Source organism: Calypte anna, chromosome Z (assembly GCF_003957555.1).
Source record: "Calypte anna isolate BGI_N300 chromosome Z, bCalAnn1_v1.p, whole genome shotgun sequence".
Taxonomy (NCBI): Eukaryota; Metazoa; Chordata; class Aves; order Apodiformes; family Trochilidae; genus Calypte; species Calypte anna.
In genome coordinates this window covers 67,247,554-67,267,404 of record NC_044274.1, presented here as the reverse complement: position 1 = coordinate 67,267,404, position 19,851 = coordinate 67,247,554, and the positions used below count along the sequence as shown (strand labels likewise).

At 36.5% G+C, this 19,851-nt stretch overlaps 1 protein-coding gene across 3 annotated transcripts in view; it reads left to right on the top strand.

Moving 5' to 3' along the window:
• SSBP2 (single stranded DNA binding protein 2) overlaps window positions 1-19,851 on the top strand; it is a 189,493-nt gene that overhangs the window by 40,264 nt on the left and 129,378 nt on the right. For all 3 annotated transcript variants that reach the window (XM_030466779.1, XM_030466778.1, XM_030466777.1), the window contains exons 2-4: window positions 3,444-3,516; window positions 8,390-8,451; window positions 10,124-10,208. In XM_030466779.1, coding sequence (XP_030322639.1) covers window positions 3,444-3,516; window positions 8,390-8,451; window positions 10,124-10,208 — 220 coding nt within the window. The remainder of the gene's footprint in view (window positions 1-3,443; window positions 3,517-8,389; window positions 8,452-10,123; window positions 10,209-19,851) is intronic.

Below are 19,851 nucleotides of genomic sequence, written 5' to 3'. Positions count from 1 at the left end.
ACTTCTATTCTGGTGCTACACTGTATAGCTGGTAATTCTTCTTGTTACACCTTGTTGCATCTTTTGGGGGTTTCTTTGCTGTTTTTCCTAAGGGCATCAGTTTCCATTGACATTTTTGCTGCAACTAACACGGTAAAGCATTAATATCTTTCTTTTGATCTCTGTGGTAAATGCATTTATTTCTGAACGAGGTATAATGTTGTTAACTTTTGTAAAGACTTCCCGACAGCATAATAGCTAGGGTTGGACCAACAATTTAGATCTGATAAGACCAAATCACATTGTTTTGTGTTATGCCTTCTGTCTCACATCTGTTTGGGGAAGGTGGTCCCAGCTTTCCTGTCACAGGAGGCTGGCAGTCCCCTTGCCTGTTGGTCTTGGCTCTTTAATTTGCTACAGGTCAGTCATCTTGGAAGCCTAAAACATGCAATATTTATTGTTTTCCTGAATTTGCCATGTTTATCCACCACACTTAATGCATACAGGTGTTTCACCTCTTTATTTTGGAGCTAGAATGCTTAGACAAAGATACAATAAACCACGTCAAGTGTTGAGGTCAGAGTATGGTTTGGAAGGGGCCTTAAAATGTCTCCTAGACCAACCTCTCTGCAGTGAGCAGGGACATCTTCACCTAGGTCAGGTTTCTTATAGCTCCATCCAACTTCATCTTGAATGTTTCCTGGGATGGGGCATTTTACCACTTTCTCTGTGCAACCTGTGCCAGTGTTTCATGACTCTCATTGTAAAAAATTTCTTCCTAATATCAAGTCTGAATCTCTCCCCTCTCAATTTAAAACCATTACCCCATGTCCAATAAATTGCAGGCCCTGCTAAGAAGTCTCTCCCATCTTTCTCCCACTTCAGTTACTGGAAGGCAGTTTTAAGGTCTCCCAGACCTACCTTCTCCTGGCTGAACCCCAGGTCTTACTGTTTCTTCTTAGGAAAGGTGTTATCTCCCTCTGATAGTTTTTGTGGCTCTCCCCTGCACCTGCTTCAACAGCTCCAAGTCCTTTTTGTACTGGGGGCTCCAGAATGAGATATAGTACTGCAGGTGGAGTCTCACCAGAGCAGAGGGGTCGAATCACCTCCCTCTACCTTCTGGTCACACTGCTTTTGATATGTTGATTATGTCTAATCATCACATTAGTCTAATCATCACACAGTTTTAGAGTGGTCTTTTTTTTTCAGGGTTGAAATATCCTGGATTTTTTTGACCAGTAAATATGAGCTCAGGGTAGTGATGTTAACCTGTGTTGGAGCACAGCTGCAGCATCCTCAGTTTGCAGGTAGACTCTTTGAGTCCTAAACTGAGACTCACAAATCTTTCTCAATATTAAAGTTTTGCTCTGTCAGCTTGGGTTTCATTGTGCAGTATTTGCTAAAGCTTTCAAAAGATGGCAGACTTATGAAAGTGGTGTACCTGCAATAAATTCCAGGGGTTTTTGTTGTTTTGCTTTTTTCTTTGCAGGGTGGAAAGGATAAGATCACGCAAATCCTTTTATCTGGACTGTGGGCTTCACATTTTTATAAGAACAAAATAGGGAATCTCAGATGACAAATGAGGTGCTTTAAAGCATGACTGGGTATTCAAATCATTGTGGCTGCTGTAGGATGTGACTCCTCTCTGTCTCTCACATCTTTTTTAGATCTTAAAATTTGTTTGCAATTTTTATCACTTAAAAACTGAATGGTAGTTGAACTGGGAAGAATTAGGTGGAGAAGGTGTGATTATTTTAATTTATTTTATTTTTTTTTACCAGAGGCTGTTATGCTTTTGGAATGAGAGGCCAAAGGGTGTATGATCTCCTGCCTCTCCACAGAAGCAAATCACTGTGCCCTCTCTGAGCTACTTAGCAGTTGGCACTGGATCATGCTGTGCTCCACCAGAAGAACCAAGTGCTTCCTGTGTAGCTCACTGAGCTCTGCATTTGTTGACCCAGCACAATACAAAAAGATGATTGCTTTGTAAAATACTAAAATCTAAGAAGTGGGCATGGCCCTTCTCAAGGTGCAAACTAAGAAGTTGCATGTTTGAATATAATTTTTTATTTTTTTCAATTTGAGAAAAATGTACATTTTTGCTTCTGAAGCTGGAGAGAGAATAAAGTAATGTGTGTGTGTGTGTGTGTGTGTTAGTTCCATTAGTGCAAACAACTAATGAAAACAGTTTTTTATGGAATGACTCTCCTAGATTTTAATATTTCACACTTTATAGGTTACTGCAGTAATTACTACTCTGTCAGTGTGGTGATGACAGTTATCTAATATTGCATAATGTGTCAAAGAGTAACAGCAAAATAGATATTCTATGCCTCTCTACCTTAGTGAAAGTACATATTTTGGAATATGAATAGAAAAATGTTTCAAATAAGAACAGTGTATCACGAAGTGCTTTAGTTTCTTCAAAGCAGTTAATCTAGCAAATTTTAAAGACTTGCATCCTGACTTTCCTTTCTTGAACTGAGATGTTTTCTAGACAATTTCCAAGCATTATTGTTAAACCATTCTTTGAAATGAGATTTCATTTTAAAAGATTTGAAATGTGCAGACAGTCCGGAGCCTCTCTGGAGAATCAGCTGAAGAATAGGAAGTATGACTTCTTTGGTTTTCTAATTCACATCTAGCCTACATAACCTCTATCAATAGATACTGGTCATTATTACAGCTCTCCTTTTTTGGGTTGCTGCACAGGCTTCCCATCCCAAGTTGTGGTGGATAGTCACCTAGCAAATGAGTCCTCCTTCTGCAGTGAGATCCTTATTTTATTCTAGCTCATTGGACTTAGTTGGATATGTACTTGGGTACTGGAGAGCACTACTTGGGAAGCTCCTCTGGGTGCTGTGAGAGTTGTTTCTACCTCTCTTGCCACTGGAACTTCTAAATGCACAAGTCTGAATAAACCTAAAACTCTGTACTTCACTTGAGATGTGGTTGTACTGCATACCAGGGATGGAAGGTGGGATTACTTTTTCTGGTACAGCCAAAGTTTGCATTCTTTTTGAATAAACATGGGTTTAGGTGTCGTAACAGCTTGACACTTGTCCTGTAAAAAAAAATTATCTGGAAAAATAATAGGTAGTGTGCTCTATTTGTGTATCATATCTACAAGTAAGCATGGTTCAGTGTGGGCAAATGCAGAGCAGCATTAGGTCAGCTGTTTTCTCACTAGACTTTTGTCTCAATGGCATTAAAAAATGTTGACAATTAGTAATTTGGGAAGTTAATGATACTTGATTAATTACTGTTTAAACATCTGTGCTCAGGTTGACCAGCATGCCTAGTTTAAAATTTCTGGTGCAGATAATAGATTTGAGATGTATAGTTGTCAATGAAAGGTTTGTGAATGGAGTGCGCTCCAAACTTTGGATTATCATTTGTTTCTAAAGAAAGAGGAACAAACAACTACACAATACTAAATATTGTCATTTTTGTTTATTTTTCAGATTAGCACTGTACGTATATGAATATCTGCTCCATGTAGGAGCACAGAAATCAGCCCAGACGTTTTTATCAGAGGTACGTTTCCCCATCCCTTTTTCCCTTACACAACTTCGCAGTGTTTGCAAGAGAAATAAATATGCAGCAGTCTAGAATGAACTGCAGTGACAGGCTTGAATTTCTGTTTACACTGATTGGCATAGATTTCTGATTCTGCAGCAGCCAGTTTGCCATGTCATTTAACATGCCTTTGCATAACTATTTTTGCTGTAATTTATCTCTGTTCTGTGACTTTCTGCTACGTTGGGAAAAGATTAATCTGTTTTCTGTAACACATGCATGTTAGAGAGTACAACTACAATATTCTTTTTTTGTAGACCTTCAGACTTTACAATTAGATATATCAATGTGATATGTTAGATACACCCTTCCAAAATACACAGGAACCATGTAACTGTCACACACTTGCATTTCTCATTCTTTTAAGCACTGCTGATACCTCTGTATTCTTATGATGCTTCACTTCTTTTCATCTGCTGAAATCAATTACAACTACAACCATTTAGGGCCTGTTTCCTGATCACTTTCAACTGCTAATGGAATTCATACCTTTACACAATAGGTTTTATTTTTCAGAGTTTTTCAAAGACTTTGTATTTGCCTTTTGAAGATTGAAATAAATTATGTCTCCTTAGCATTTTACATTTACTCTGGGATACAAAAATAGCTGTATGCCAAACATGTTGAGGTCTTTTGGATGCATTATTGTTGTTAATTTTCCTTTGATGAGAACATTTAACTTAAAATAGTCACTGAATAGTGAGCAGAAGTGAAGAAAAAAGTAGTCAAGAAGTTTTACTAGGAAAATTTGCTGCTTCAACTGATACTCCTTCAAAAGCTACTAATTTTGGAGGTGGGACAGGGAAGCATGAGAGTCCGGAGCATTGCTTTGGGGCATCTAGAGAAAATTCATATAGCAGAGAGAAGGAGTAGAATTGTGGTAGGATCAGATTATGTTTGTAGTAAAGTATATTTCTGACAATTGTATTTTTGTCTTTTGTAAAGCAGTGGAAAAATAAGAGAAAAAATAATGGATACTATCATCCTGGCTTTCTCAAAACAACTGTCACTTGTAAATACTACACAGCAGAAGATTCATTTTTCTAATTTTGTTTTTATGATGTACTTGCAAAGTGAGCCATTGACTGAAGTATAACTGGTATGATATTTGGATTTCTAGAAACAATTCAATACTGTGCCTTGAAATTCATTCAGTCTTGTGCTATAGAAAACATCTCAGGTCTGAATGAATGTAATGTGATAATACATCAGATCTTTCAAGTAAAGACTGGTAATAGCCAAAGGAAAGTGAACATGGGGCAGGGACAAATCATAATGTATAGAGTTGGTATGAGGTGTCTGTTAGACTTAACACAGATCTGTGACTTAATTTTCTTTATTAGCACAACAGCAGTTAACATGATGGTAACAGTACTTGGAATGGTTGTCATTCAAATGGAGAAACTAAAAACTTATATTTTGGCAGACAGGTTCAGATTCAGAAAAGTGTACACTAATGTGGCTTGAAGAGAATGAACTGAAATGCAGAAGTTAAACAGCAAGTTGTAAATGTAGCAGAAAAATTACAGTAGTTGGTTGTGTAGTAAAACAGTCTTAACATTTTAATGCCCATTCAGTCTTTGCTGTTAACCACAAGTACCCTGACTCAGCAGTTTCTTAGAGAGCAAGTATTGTCATGTGGGGTGGAAGCAAAAGAACATCAGCTGACAGGTGCAAAGAAGTCTTTAGTGAATTTATGATGTAATGAAAGTTACAGTATTCCCTGTGTTTTTATCCTTGTCTGTCTCATGACTGTTGAGAAGCAACTCCCTTGCTGTGGTGAGCTTCTGAGAATACTTCAGATGTAGAGGACAGCCAGGTGCCACTGAAGGAAGTTTGGATTGGTTTGGGTTCAGTGCCCTCTCTGCTCTGGCAGTCTGCATCTGTCAGAATAGTATGGGTGGACTTCATTAAAGGTAACAAAGGTCAAAGTAGCTCTAGCACTGAATGTTAGGGCATAAAAGAAGATGTCATACATAGACTGGCTGAGCCATATGGCAGATGGTAACATCTGCATGTGTATAAGGGACAGAAGTTAAGAGCCTTCCTTAGTGATCTACCAGGGAATAAAGCTAATAGTACTGGAAGGAAATTCAGAAAAGGAAAATGGAATCCACTCTGCTGCTAGATAACTTAATGTCTTAAGCATTCCTTTATTTTTATAATGTTTTGTTTCCAGTTTAAATTTCATAGAACTGACCCACAGATAAAGGGCTGGAGAACCTGCCCCATAAGGAAAGAATGAAGGAGTTAGGTCTCTTCTCCCTTAGGAGAAGAAAGCTCATCACAGTGTCCCAATCCTTAAAGGGTTACAACGAAGAGGACAGAGACTTTCCCATCTTAAGGAAGCATGTGGGGAATACAAAGGACAATGGGTACAAGTTGTACAGGGAGGGGTTTCATCTTGACATGAGGAAGAGATCTTAGTGAGAATAGTGAGAAAAATCATCACAGGAACAGTCTCCTCAGGGATCTAGTGGAATCCCCATCACCGGAGGTTTTCAAGATGCATCTAGACAAGGTGCTAGGTAATATCCAGGCTCTTTCCCATAAAGGGCTGCACCACATGATCTTTCAAGGTACCTTCCAACCTGAGCTCTTCTATCATTCTGTGATTCCAGGAGACAGTAAGTTTCTGCTGATCTTTTAGTTAGAAGGTGAACTGTACTTCTTGATTCTTGTTGAGTACAGCCTTCAAAGCTTTCCTGTCTTCCTCTCTAAATTGTAGGACCTCAACCTCATCTAGCATTTTCCTGGATCTCTAAGTAGCACAGATGTTTTCAGTTTATTCATGCTCGTGAAACTGATAACTTGGTCTGCAAATTTGCTTCCTTTTAGGAGACATGGCATGAAGTACTGGGTTGAAATAACTCAGCAGCTGTTTCAAACCCTGCTCTGAAGAGCTTATATACTGCTGAGACGTAGTGAGAGCTTTCTACACAGACATGATTTTTACACTTAACTGAATAATTTTCAAGTTCACAAATACTTTGGTATTTGTCTTTCTATTCCTGGTAGTTAATGCAAATCCTTCCAAGCTATTCCCAGTGCATGTAAGGTGGAATCACACCTCAGAGGAGTGTATAGGAAGTGTTGTACCTTCATATTATATACACGTGTATATATACATACATATACATATACCTTCATATACCTTATACCAGTTATACCTTTTTATCTGCCAGCACTTAAGCAGGAGCTTTTATAGACAAATACATTAATTATATATTGACGAGGTAGTGGTGGGGTTAAGTGCCATGAAGTTGTTTCAGTCTTCCAACTTTATGAACAGAGGTGATAGTGCCTCAAGGCTACCTTTTAAAAATAATTTTTAAATAGCATAATTATTTTTGAATAGTGGTATTCATATAATGTATCAGAATTTTGCTAGGTTACATCATATGAGTGTGAAGAACACTCTTAGGTGTACAAATTACATATTCTCGTGCAAGCTACTGGCAGAACTTATATGAGTTTAAATTTCTTTAAAATTGGATATGGACATTAAATGGAGGTTAAGAATAAAAGTTTTAGTCTCTTGGAAAATGCTAGTTCCTCTTGCAGTATGAATACTTACATCTACCTAGTATAGCAAGCTTTTTTGTGTATATATATATATATATATATATATCTTTAAATACCTTTCATATTGAGGCTCTTTAAGTATTTCATTAAAATAATTTTCATTTTGTGTACCACTTAGTTTTGTCTCTAGAGCATAATGTGCTTTGTGTTTAAACATTTTTTTTTATAAACCAAATTGGACAGGAAATAATGTTATGAGTCGTTGTAACTGTAGGAATTTGGAGTGCATGCAACGCCCTAGTTTCCACCCAGTTTTAACACAAGACATTCTTGTGTTAGGTGTTGTGTGGATTTCTGCAAGACCTTCAGTTAATTGCAGCAGAGCTCCTTAAGCTGTTATATGGACTTTATTGCTGTTGAAACTATGTAATTTTGTAGTTAAGGACAGAGTAATGACTATGGCCTTACTAAAATGGTTCTGTGATCATAGTTAAGATGCAACATATGGGAAGTATTGCGGAGAGACAGAATTCTCAGCCATGTGCTGAGTTGTCTTACAGATTTGCCAATCAACAAGAGGAGAATGAAGTCAAGGGTAAGGATTCTTAAACAGCATTTCCTCTGGAAAAAGTGTTAAACAAAGCAGGTGTCCTGGGTGCAAAAGAATTCAAAGACAGGGTAGCTGTTCAGGAGGGGATGCCAGTGTAGACAAACAAAGCCAAAGTACCTCTACATTTTCACTGAGTGGTGGAAGATTGGGTTATAGCTGATGCTGCTTGTATTTGCCACGTTACTTCAAACAGTAAAGCACTCCTTGAGGATTACAAAACACTGGCTGGTGTATATGTGGAGGGAAGACTGCCACCTGCTGAATCAGTAACACTAGTTCTGATGTGTCTTGTATGTTTTCCTTCATGAAAACTGGAAAATATTTTAGATAATTTTAAGGGTACTTTTTAAGACCTTTTTTTATTTTTTCATCATGAATTTAAATAATGCATATCTCAGTGGTGCAGTAATACAAATTATTAGTAAATAATTTTACTAATAATACAATAATACAGTAATACAATTATTAGTAAAATTGTATGCAGAATCTAAAAATAGCCTTCTAAAATATTCTTGTCTGAAGTAATGAAGTGTGATAAAATAAGCAATATGACTATCTGAACTGATCATGATAAAGCCTTTCATAACTCCAAAATCTTTTCTTCTTCCTCATTTTGCTATCTGCATGAATTATGTAATGCTTTTTAGTCACGACGATCAAAAAAGGAACACATCTGTTTTTATTGTTTTCTTTTAGATAAGATGGGAAAAAAACATCACACTGGGGGAGCCCCCAGGATTCTTGCACTCCTGGTGGTGGTAAGTATCACTTCTCTTCTGATTTTTACAGTATGTCAATTGCTAGTTCCAGGAGCTGGCAGCAAGAAATTTCAGCATTGTAAATGTGATTCTGAACATTTCTTGTTCAGAAAGGACAGAACAGAAAATTAGATCCAGGAAAAGGTACAGATATTAGAAACTGGTAAAGGAATATTACATCTTGCATTGATGAGACCATATCTTGGAAAGATGGTGGCCTGCAGTTCTTTCTTCACCACGTCGAAGAGAATTTTGTACATTTAAGAGATTGTTCTACAAATCCTAAATAACTGCATTTGAAAATAACCAGTATATACAGAGACTCTGCAGATAGATGAGACCTTCCTCAGTCTTTAGTCCACAGGAATAGCACATGAAAATAATTACCTGAACGCATGCCTACCAGCCTTTTCAAGAGGCAGTGTATAAGCATAGGCTTGGTGCTGCTGTGTCTCCATTTGCTGTTTCTCTCAGCACAGGATACAGGTAGGCACAAGGCTGACTTGTAATTTTTTAATGCATGGTACCATTTGCTTATATATAGTAATGTGCAGAGACATATTTGTGTAGAACTCCCAAGGTGAAAAGAATGCTCATAGTCACCATTAGTTGTCACATGGTATCAATATGCCCCTGTTTGAAAGAATGCAAACTACAGAGCTTAGTTCCAACTGTCAGGAATACAAGAATTTAAACACTTCAAAGTGGCCCCGTTTGAACACGGGTGATTTGTATAGCTGCATGGAAGGTAGCCTTTCCTTCATTGACCTTTCTTGTGTGACCTTTCTTCAGTGACCTTTCTTTTTAGTGATGTGATGAAAGCCTGGCAAGAACACATTGCGTGTATGTCTGAAGTTTTCATTATCCTTAATTTTGGTCATCTGCAGCAGTCCTCAAATTTTGCACAATTCTTACGATGGTTCTGACCTAAATTATAGAGGAATAAGTTAAAACAAAAAAAGAAATACTGTCAAAGTCTAGGCAAAATGTATTCTTTAATTGTTCTAACATACACTTAATTTCATTTCAGAAGTGTTAAAACTGTGCGTAACTCCATTTGAAGAGGGTTGGAGGGGAAGACTGATGGGAGTATTATAATTCTTCCACTCTTTATAACTCAACATACCCACCTATTTCCTACTCTTGTTTCTCTGGAACTTCTGTTTAAAGCATGGCATTGGACCCTGGGAGAATCATATGTTGGATTGGAAGGGACTTTAAAGGTCATCTAGTCCAACCCCCTGTTGAAAACTGGGGGGAACTCCCAGTTTTCTCTCCATCTTACTGCCTTTTAGTCTCATTACAGATCTATCCCTTCCCATGCCTTGTGAAAGTTAATTGCAGCAGTCCACAGAGGGATAAGGCTTAAGGCAAGAGTGTTGGTAATATACTTTATACCCACAGACCTTGTACGTGGGAGTAGTTTCTTGGTCTGTACTACAGCAGTACTAAAGGAATAAGCACTGCTTGCCCTGGAGGGTCAGCAGGACTTGATTCCTCAGAGATGTTTCACACATCTAAATTGTTTCCCAGAGGTGTTTTCATCCTTTGGCAAGGAAGTGAGTGTTCTGTTCCTGTGTATGAACATGCATGTATGGTGTATGTACACCATAAAATCTTCACAAGTATTACAGCTACTTTCTCACCACCTCTGTAACTTCTTAACTTGCAGTGTATTTTGGGATCTCTACTGTGCAGCTCCAGAAAGACGAGAAACATGTGAACATTCAAGTGAAGCAAAAGCGTTTCATGACTATGTAAGTTGTGTCTGTCTTTACCACACTTTTAATGATTGAGTGTATAAATGTGATAGAGAAGTATTTCTGCATTAATGTGACTTGAAAATGCAAGTGTCTGTCAAATATAAATCAGACTTCTGGGTGTGCCTTAGAATTAGGATTAACCAACATGGTGATTACCAAGGACCGTGTGAAAAGCTCCTGGAAGCCATCTCAGAGATCAAAGCTGTGACATGTGTTAATGCAGATTGTCATCATGTCACTACCCCACAAACCCATCAGGCTGGTCACAAAGGTGCAGAGCAAATGGAAGTGCAGCCAAGTTGAAGTAGCCATGCTCTGTCAGTGCTAAAGGAAAGGTTATTCAGTAGATGGAATTGGTCACCTGGCTTCTGCCTGGACTACACTGACTTCAGGTGTATTGTTCTTGAGGTATTTTTGTATCCTGAAGTAGATATTTTTCATCAGTGTATTTAACACTTAAGCATCATAGAACGAGTTAAATGCAAAATCATCTGGTACAGGAGAATGGGGGGAATAAAGGGGAAAAACATTACACCAGTTTTGATTCCTTTGAGACTTAGTTCAAAGCACAGCAGGAAATTTGGTGGTGTTTTGCCTGCAAGACTAGTAACAATACTTTTAGAAACTAGGGTTGAAAATACAGCAACAGTTACATTCCTGTTTCTCTTATTTTAGTGGTGTAAATTAAGTACCCCAGTAATGTAGAGCTGCATTCCAGAATTGGGATGGAATTTGGGTTCCCTCTAAATCTGGTGATTTAATTTTTACTGATGAAATTCTTAGGATGCTGACCACTTCTGAGTTTGTCATTGCTTTAGGCCAGTATAGTCTAAAGACAGAATATAACTTGCTCAGAATGCAACTTAGAAACCACTTTCTTTGAGTGTTTTCTATCTTAGAAATACTATTTGCTGCAGAAATGTATTTTTACAGATAAAAGTAAAATTAAACTGCCATAGCCATTTCTGTCTTACAATCACAAATTTGAAAAAATGGAAATTCATTCAGCTAAGTGACCATTTTCCACTTTCTGTTGTCAGTTTCATAATGTCTCTCTAGCCTACAGTACGTGAGCTAGTGGTGATCTTGCTGTGTATTGTTCATAATTACTTGTTTTATAAATATGCTATAAACACAGTTAGAACTGTCCATAATATTTTTCTTGCAGACTTGTGCCACCTTAATACCTAATCTAACCTTGGTGATTAGATTCTGAAGCTAAGTGATAAAGAAGCTTAAACAACTTTGCACAGTCATATGTGGGCTACATTGAACTAGTCATAATTTATTAAAAACAAAACAAAACAAAACGGGTCAGGGAGAGGGACCAAGTCATATAGAAGTTTTCCATCCACAGAGAAGTTAAGGTCAACCAACTTTGTAAGGCATATTCCTCAAATTAAAAATAAAGTAACTCTTTCAAGAACAGTTGCTGCAGTTTTCTTATCTATTCTGGTTAAAACATAGAATTATTGTAAAAATACAATATTTTGCTGTTGGGAATGATATTAGTGAATTAAATTTATGAAGATCAGAATCTACAGTATGACTTCAGTGTAGGACATTGTGCTCTCAAAATACATTGTGTATAACAAAAGCCAAAAACCTGAAACATGTAAATGTTATGAAAACATTTTGAAAGAAAGTCATCAGTGAGAGGAAATTTTCAATGAGAAATCACTTGGAAATCTAAAAAGTATGGAGTCTTCATTAGTTTAAAGGTATGAGAGTTCCATTAATGAGTAAGCTCAAAATTTTGAAGTATACTGAGAGTTTGAGTAAGTGAACCAAAATAGTGTAAAATCAAAAAAATGTTGTTGTCTTAGCATCAGCCTTCTAGTATTTCTAACTTCTGCAGGTCTTCAAATATTACCTGGCTTTATTGCTCAGTTATGTCAACATAATGGTGATTATTGCCATAATTCAAAAAACCTGACAAAAAACTTGAGATGTGTATGGTACAATTCTGTGATTGTCAGAATGTTTACATTACAGTATAAAATGATCTTTGATGAAGGAAAAACAAAATCATGGTATGCTTCCATATGCACATCAGTCTGTATTACGACAGGATGTTAATGCTTGCATTATTTTAGACAGTTTAGAAATTAATAAGAAATTAATTCACTATGTATTTCTAAACCACATTCTCTCTTAAATCTTTACAGATGACAGGAAAAGCTAGCTTTTGCATTATTTTTGTGACAGTTGAGATAAACTCTTCTACTGTACAGCAAGACTCATGGTATTTTGTGACATCCTTAGTTTTTTGCTTAGTAAGACAGTCTGCATCACGACAGAGTGCATGCTTTTGAAATCTAACATGTATTTAATATTTCATGATGGTATTGTATGTCCATAGTAAAGCACATTAATAGTTAAAGTTATTTTATAAAAAGAACTTTTATAGACAAACATATTTCACAGCAGTGGAAGATTAACAATTAACAAAGTGAAATCCTGCTCCGTGCAGTGTTTTGCTATTAACTCTGGAGGAGTAAAAAGCCTCAAGAGGGGTTAAGAACCTCTTGCTGGATTCTGGATTTTTGGGCTGAGGTGTCTAGTAAGTAAAAACACTGCTGCCACAATGCAGGTCAAGCAGTAGGGCATTTGCAGCTGTAGTGTCATATCTGAAAACTGTAATTGTTGAGTACAAAAAGTGCAGAAGGCTTGTTTATTAATTCATACTAGCAATTCAGAATTCTTTCATAGGTATGGGTTGTCTGGTTACTCAAGAGCTGTCTGGTTTCACCAGATGTTTAACACTGAGTAGACTGAATTAGTAGACAGTATCTTGTCTGTCTGCTTTTGTCAGGTTTTAAGAGTGCTTGATAGTGAAGGAAAGCACCTGTGGATGACTTAATGACTTGTGAAATACTGCTGTTGAGTCAACATAGTTGGGAGCCAGTCTGGAGCACACACAGGTTGACTCATAAAATGAGTCGATACACAAAGATTTGGGTTTTTAAGTTAACCTGAAGTTTTAGAGTATCTTAATTGCAGTTGCAAAAACAATGCCATTTAATTTTCCCTTGGACAATGTTTTTGTGAGAGATGATGTTTATTTCATTATTTATTCTGCCATAATATTTCAGCATGTGCTTTGCTTGTTACCAAATGCAATTAAATATCTGTAGCTGGGCTGTGAATGGCTGCTGTATCCTTGGGTGGGAAGACTGCCAGCACCCTTCTTGGGCTGTGTGTAGCACTGTCCTGAAAAAGAGTGCATACAGAATTTACTTGAGCATCATCTCTACCTACTCAAGCAAACTGAGTCTTAACCTGTATGTGCCTATCTGCCTGAACTACTGAGTCTGTTCTTCAGTATTTGTGTAAAAAAACAGTAAAATAAAATTATTTTAGGGATCTATTATTTAATTTTTTATACCTATACACCTGTGTACAGGTTTCTTTATGTAGTTGCATCCCAGTTTGTTCTGCAGACAAACTTGTCGGAAGTACTATTTTGTTGTGTTCAGATTGTAGCAATATAACTTTTGATTTTTATTGATCTAGTGAGAGGAGAAAAATCTTTTGTGTCTGACAGCAGGAACATGAAGTAACTCTCAAGGTGGAGGCTGTAACTGCTTGCACTACTAAAAAACTTATCTTAGAAAAACTTCAATAAGTAGAAAACCAAAGGACTATTCTTGTTTTAAAAAGATTTTCTTTGCTTATCTTTAGGCTAAGTATTTGCAGCTCGTCCATATGATCTAAAGGAATTCTGTTGTTATTTTCTACTGAGATTTGCAATTGAAAATATTTTCTTTTGAGTAAACAAGGTTCTGAAGTAATTTATATTATATATTTTAGGCCTGTAGACAGATGTATATCATGCAAGTGTTTCTGCTGAATCAGGGAGATAAGTTCTGACATGGAATTTCTAACACAAATTGTTTAGAATTAGAAATTTTCACCATCTCAGGTAACTCAGGAAAAAAAACCTGGTCAACTCTCGGTTAACCTGGTAATATTGCTGCATTATGGTAGGAGCAGTTTATTTGTATCAAAAAGCCCCCATGTTTCTTTTCTAGGTACCTGTAACTTCCATGCTTTGAAGTCTGCTGAAAAATCAGATATATGGATGCTCTGCAACAACGAGCTCTGCAGTGTAGAACTGATTTTTCTTTGTGCCCAGTGTCTTAGGGAGATCTCTACATTTCTCTAGTTAAGATCTCATTTCTCTGAATCTTGGTTCTGCCTTCCTTATGCTTTACAAGCTGATAATGCACTGAGTCAAAGGAGAAATAAAATGTAAATTTTAGGATTCCTCAGAAAAGAATGGATTTTTATCAGCAGTTCCACCAGTGAACTTTTGACTTCCAGGAGTGAACACCCTCTTGTTAGGCTTGGCCATCCGTTCATCTTTCGGGATTCTTGGCTTGGCAGAGAGTTACCTGAAAATGTCTTGCAAGATTATTTCTTTACATATTGGTTAAGATCTTTTTACAGTCCAGAAGTTCCTGTGCCTTTCACCTGCTATGCAATGCAAGTTCTTCCATGTGGTGTTGGTACAAAGAGGGATCTGTCAGTGCTCACAAGCCACTATAGTAAAATCTTGATTATTTTCCAGGTAAGGTTTCATTAGTGTCTTATTCACAGCTCTTGAAAGATGACTTCTAGTATGAGACACGGTCTCTTGTTTAATTTTTATTTCTGAAACTTTCCTTTAAGGTGCAAATTTTTGTGGATCTGAACACCTGGGAGCTTATTTTGTTTCAGGATAGTTTTTGAAAATGTTTTTTCTTGTTTCATTCCCCAGGTGGGTCTGAGTTCATGCTTATCAGCCGTCACAATATTTTCTAGGCAGTCTATCACAGAACCAACTTTTCTGTCTTTTTGGAATGGAAAAGCTTGCTTCCATTCCATTCCATTCCATTAGGAATGGAAAAGCTTGCTTTAGCTATTGACTTTCTTGCCCTTGCTAGCTCTTGTTCCTGTGGTCTTCTGCAATCAGCCTGGCTAGGGCAGCTTGTGTTTCTAAGTTCTCCCAGTTTTCTTGCCAAAATTGACTTATACATCTGATTTCCAGCTGTCTGTCTCCATGGAGAATGAATGTTAGCTCCTTCTGCTTGAAATAAAAATGAAAATAAAAGCTCTCCATCATCCTGGATAGTGGAAGAGAGGACAAATACCAGTAGTGGGTGGCATTCAGAGATAATTTACAAAATGCTGAATTCAGTGTCACTCATGGGATGAATACCAAATTGTATTGCCATGGAATAATTAAATGTGTCAGTCCACCAATGTGATCAACATAGTTCACATCTCAGAGGAACAAGCCTTCCTGCAAACATAGGAGAACCTCTGGCTATTTCTTTCTTCTCTGTTTTTGACATTCTCCAGGGTACAATGGGCTGTCCTTATAAGCAGAGGTTCCCAGGGACAGTTCTGTGGGTAGCTGTGATTCCAGTGACTGTGATTTCCAATGACCTGCTTAGTTTGTGCTTGCCCTGCTTTGTTTGGTAATTATCAAGGACTTTGGTACCAAAATTAATCTTCTTACATGTCAATTCCTTACATGAATTCTGCAGACTTGTGGAAGGCCTTTTACATGTTTACTGGTCACTATTATATCTGTAATTTCACCTTCAGAATATGGCCTTGAGACATGTGGTGTTCTTCCTACCATATAAATGCTACCTTTGGCCACCTGGAGGACAGGTTATTTCTTAAAACTAGAAAAAAATTAAGTGGCCATGGAATTCTTTTCATAAATAACATGGAAATTAAAAGCATCTCCTTCCATACAGTTGTTGTTGAAACAATATCCTTTGTTTTCTATGTAAATGGCATTCATTTTTAAATATGAATGAAATGCCTTTCTTTACCGCTCTTCCCATTTTGTATAGATGATTTCTAACTTCCCGGTGTTCAGGCATATGTATAGTAAAATGTATTCTTAAATATGAAAACCAGAAGGAGATTAAGGAAATGTGGCATTTGTTTTGAGATTATGTATCTGAACACATGAAGTAAATCCATATGGTTAAAGATTGCACTGGTTTATTAGAAAAATAAAACAAACAATAAATTGTGTTTTGTGTGGAACACTGTTGTTGTCTCACAAGGTGGTAGGTCCTTGGCTTTCTCATATTTGCAACCCAGAAAGTGTAAATCTGAAAAAAAAAAGATAAATATTTAGAATTCTTACTTTTCCTCAGTTGTCAGTTTTTGGGAGCACTACTGTAAACGGAGGTGAATGTCTTCATGGGAGGACAGTACCACTGGGAGGTTCAGAGGCAGCAGTATGGTTGCTGTTCACAAACTGAGAATCTTGTACAGGGGTATTGGCAGAATTGCACACAGCCAAGCTTAACTTTTCCAGTGTCTTCAGTTCCTTAATTTTATTGCTTAGTAGATGTTCTTTAATGCAATTATGTGGAAAGGATTAGTTAAAAGCATGCCCCAGCCCCCAGTCATTGAAGAAGGTATAAGGCCTTCTGCAAAACTGCCTTGACTTATATCTGGATTCAGTCCACCTGTTTCAAGGTGTATCTCAAAATGTTCCACTGTTATCTCCAAAGCTGTGAAACTGGATTTGTTTCCTCCTGAATTTTTGAAAGTTGAGAAACCAGTACTTTCCTTGGATTATAGAGATCTCTTTTTCAGGAAGACAGAGATTTTGTTTTCTTCTTTATTCCTATTGAAAAATCTCCTAAGAGAATTCCCAGTCTTACATTTCCATGAAGAAGGAAAATGTACTCGTTCTGCTAACATCTTCCATCATTCATTTCTGTAACATATTGGTAATATATGGCTTGGATCTGAACTATGCTTGTGTCACAGATGTCAGTTGTAAGCTCTGATACAGAAATGCATAATTGTTTTACACTGGACACATTTTTTTCCATTTATAGAGGTAATTTAACTGGTAAATTTGTTCTCTGCAACTCTTCTAATGTGAGATATACACCTTTTTTTTTTTTCTTCTTCTTCAGAGAGAAAAAGCAGCACTTGCTCACCAAAATTTCAACATTTATCCTTTGAGTAGAAATTTAATTTTCTGAGAATCTAGAAGTAAAATGGTTAATTAGTTTGAGTTAAGTGGAAGCCTCTGACAGTACAAGGAACCACCATCTCCCCTGAAGGCAGTTTAACTCCTCTTTCATGGTTCCCAGAGGGAGGCAGTGGACATGTTGAAAGAGTTCCTCTTTTCTAAGAACCATTTCACGCTTCATTTTCACGGAAAACAATAGGAGATAACAGCTTTTCTAATGAGGGGAGGCTTTCCGGGAACATTCTGTGCAAAAAATAGTATTTATTCAGAATAGAGCTCTAAAGAGATTTATATTCACTTATGTAAAACAAAACCAAATTTACGTAAAGGGACAAAACTTTATTTTCTTTTGGTTGGTGGAATGATGGAGTATGTGAGGATTCAACAGCTTAAGGGAGAAGTCAGTGGTTTAAGAGAGAATATGGAATCCACAAGGTGAGGTAGAGGTCAAAAGATTCAGGGAAGCAGCTGGAATGCTGAGACTGCTTTGCAGTCTTCCAGGTTAGCCTAGTTTTTACAATGTACAGGTAAATTCTAGTTGCAAGCTCTTTTTTTCAATGTTTATAGACACACTGTTAAATTATTGAATGCTTTAGTCCATAATAGATTCTCAGTGGGTTCACTTCTCTGTGTTCTGGAGTCTAAGGCTTTCTGTGTAATTAAAATAAACCCATGACACTTTTTTTTGCTGTAAACTTTTCAAAAATGTTACTGCCTGGAAGTAGGTTCCACTGGTAGTTTTTGACCAGTTCCAAAAAATCCCAAGATGCTGCAAGTTTTTTTTAGTTTGTTGTTATTATTATTATTATTATTATTATTATTATTATTATTATTATTATTATTATTATGCTACCATAATATTGTTGTTTAATGTAAGTAGAGCTTATGTAGGTTTATGTATTATAGTTTAAGTTTTAAAGTTCACAATTTGGAGTGAACTCAAAACGAAGCTTCAGTGGAGAGAAAATATTTTTTCTTTTACAAATGGAAGCACGTAATATGCATAAACACATTTAATGATCTGTGTTTAATAATATAATAATTTAATATATAAAAGTGTTAATATTGTTGATTTTAGATGTGCCATAAAAAAGTTGTAGGAAATTTGCTTCTTTTGAAATTATTTTACTTGCAGATATATCATACTGTGGGTTTAAGTACCCTGCATTGAGAAGTGTCCCGTTTCTAAGTTTTTTTTAATACTTGTATAAAAAACTTATATATACCACTGCTGACAAACAGATTCTTCTTCTTATTATTCTTATTCTTATTCTTATTCTTATTCTTATTCTTATTCTTATTCTTATTCTTATTCTTATTCTTATTCTTATTCTTATTCTTATTCTTATTCTTATTCTTATTCTTATTCTTATTCTTTGCATGATGTATGCAGGATGTTTTTACAGTGCTCCAGAAAGTTATTAAAGGAAGTTAACTTGCAGCTTAGTAACACTGGGAATATTAAATTGACTAACAAACACACTGAGTTTAGAGTCAGAGATATTCTGGCATTAATATTTAACACTGATTGTGTGTAATGCTTGACATCAATAAAGTTTTGAACAAACATTTGATCAATAGAGAGCAAATGTTGGATTAAAGCCTTGCAACAGGCCACTTCCTCTGCACGCTCTTCCTCCCTCTCGGTATTCTTTCTTCTTGTGCTTCATTTTCCATTTCAGTATTTTATCTGATGTTTATACTTTTAAATGATCTAGGTAGTCTTCTCTTAAATGTTTGCATTTAGCAATTCCAGTTTAGATAGTGAAATTTCTCTCTGAGTGAATTACGAGAAGGCACTGTCAGAATTCTGCAGAGGTCTGCATAAGCTTGTCTTCACCAGGAGAGAACAGTGTAAGCCAGTACTACATATATGAAGCACTTTTTTCTGATAGGAGTATTTAGCTAGATTTGAGACACTTTACCTAAGTGTATTTTTCTTTAGCCTCATGAAAAGTGAAAGTGAAAACGAAAGTTTTATTTTTCTGCTGCATGCCAAACAGGGGTTTTGCAATAAGCTTGACTGCTCTGTTAATACATCTAAGTGACTCATTTCAGACTTGCTTAACACATGCCTGGAAAAAACCAAAGACTTATAACTTCCATCTGCTCCCTAATATGATGAAAGATGAATCTTGAAGATCGCAAATTGTGGGAGACATGCAGCTCTTAATAAGAACAGCTGAACAGCAAATGCTGTGTGAGAGGTGGTGAAAAATGAAGTAATAAGGAGGAAAGGCAGGCAGGCCTCTTGAGGGAACATGGATAATCATGTCTGACTAGAACTGTCACATCCAAACATTATACTAAATATGAAATGCACATTATATAACAGAAGTCACAGGGAACAGATAACAGTCTTTCTGAATTTTCTAGCAAATTAATATCTTGGTGTTACGTGCAGTTGTGCTAACATGACTCCTGACTTTGCACAGAATATTTTACTTGAGAAGAAATGTTGTGCAGGTCTCCATGTTAAATTCTGAAATCTTGTTTTTCTTTTTTGAAATCCTTGCATTCTAAACCAACTGAGAATACCTAAATCTTCAATGTATACAAATAGAGAATTTAATTTCCCCTGTATAGCATTGCAGAAAAAAAAACATTTCTTGCATACGTGTGTACCGAGAGAAAAAA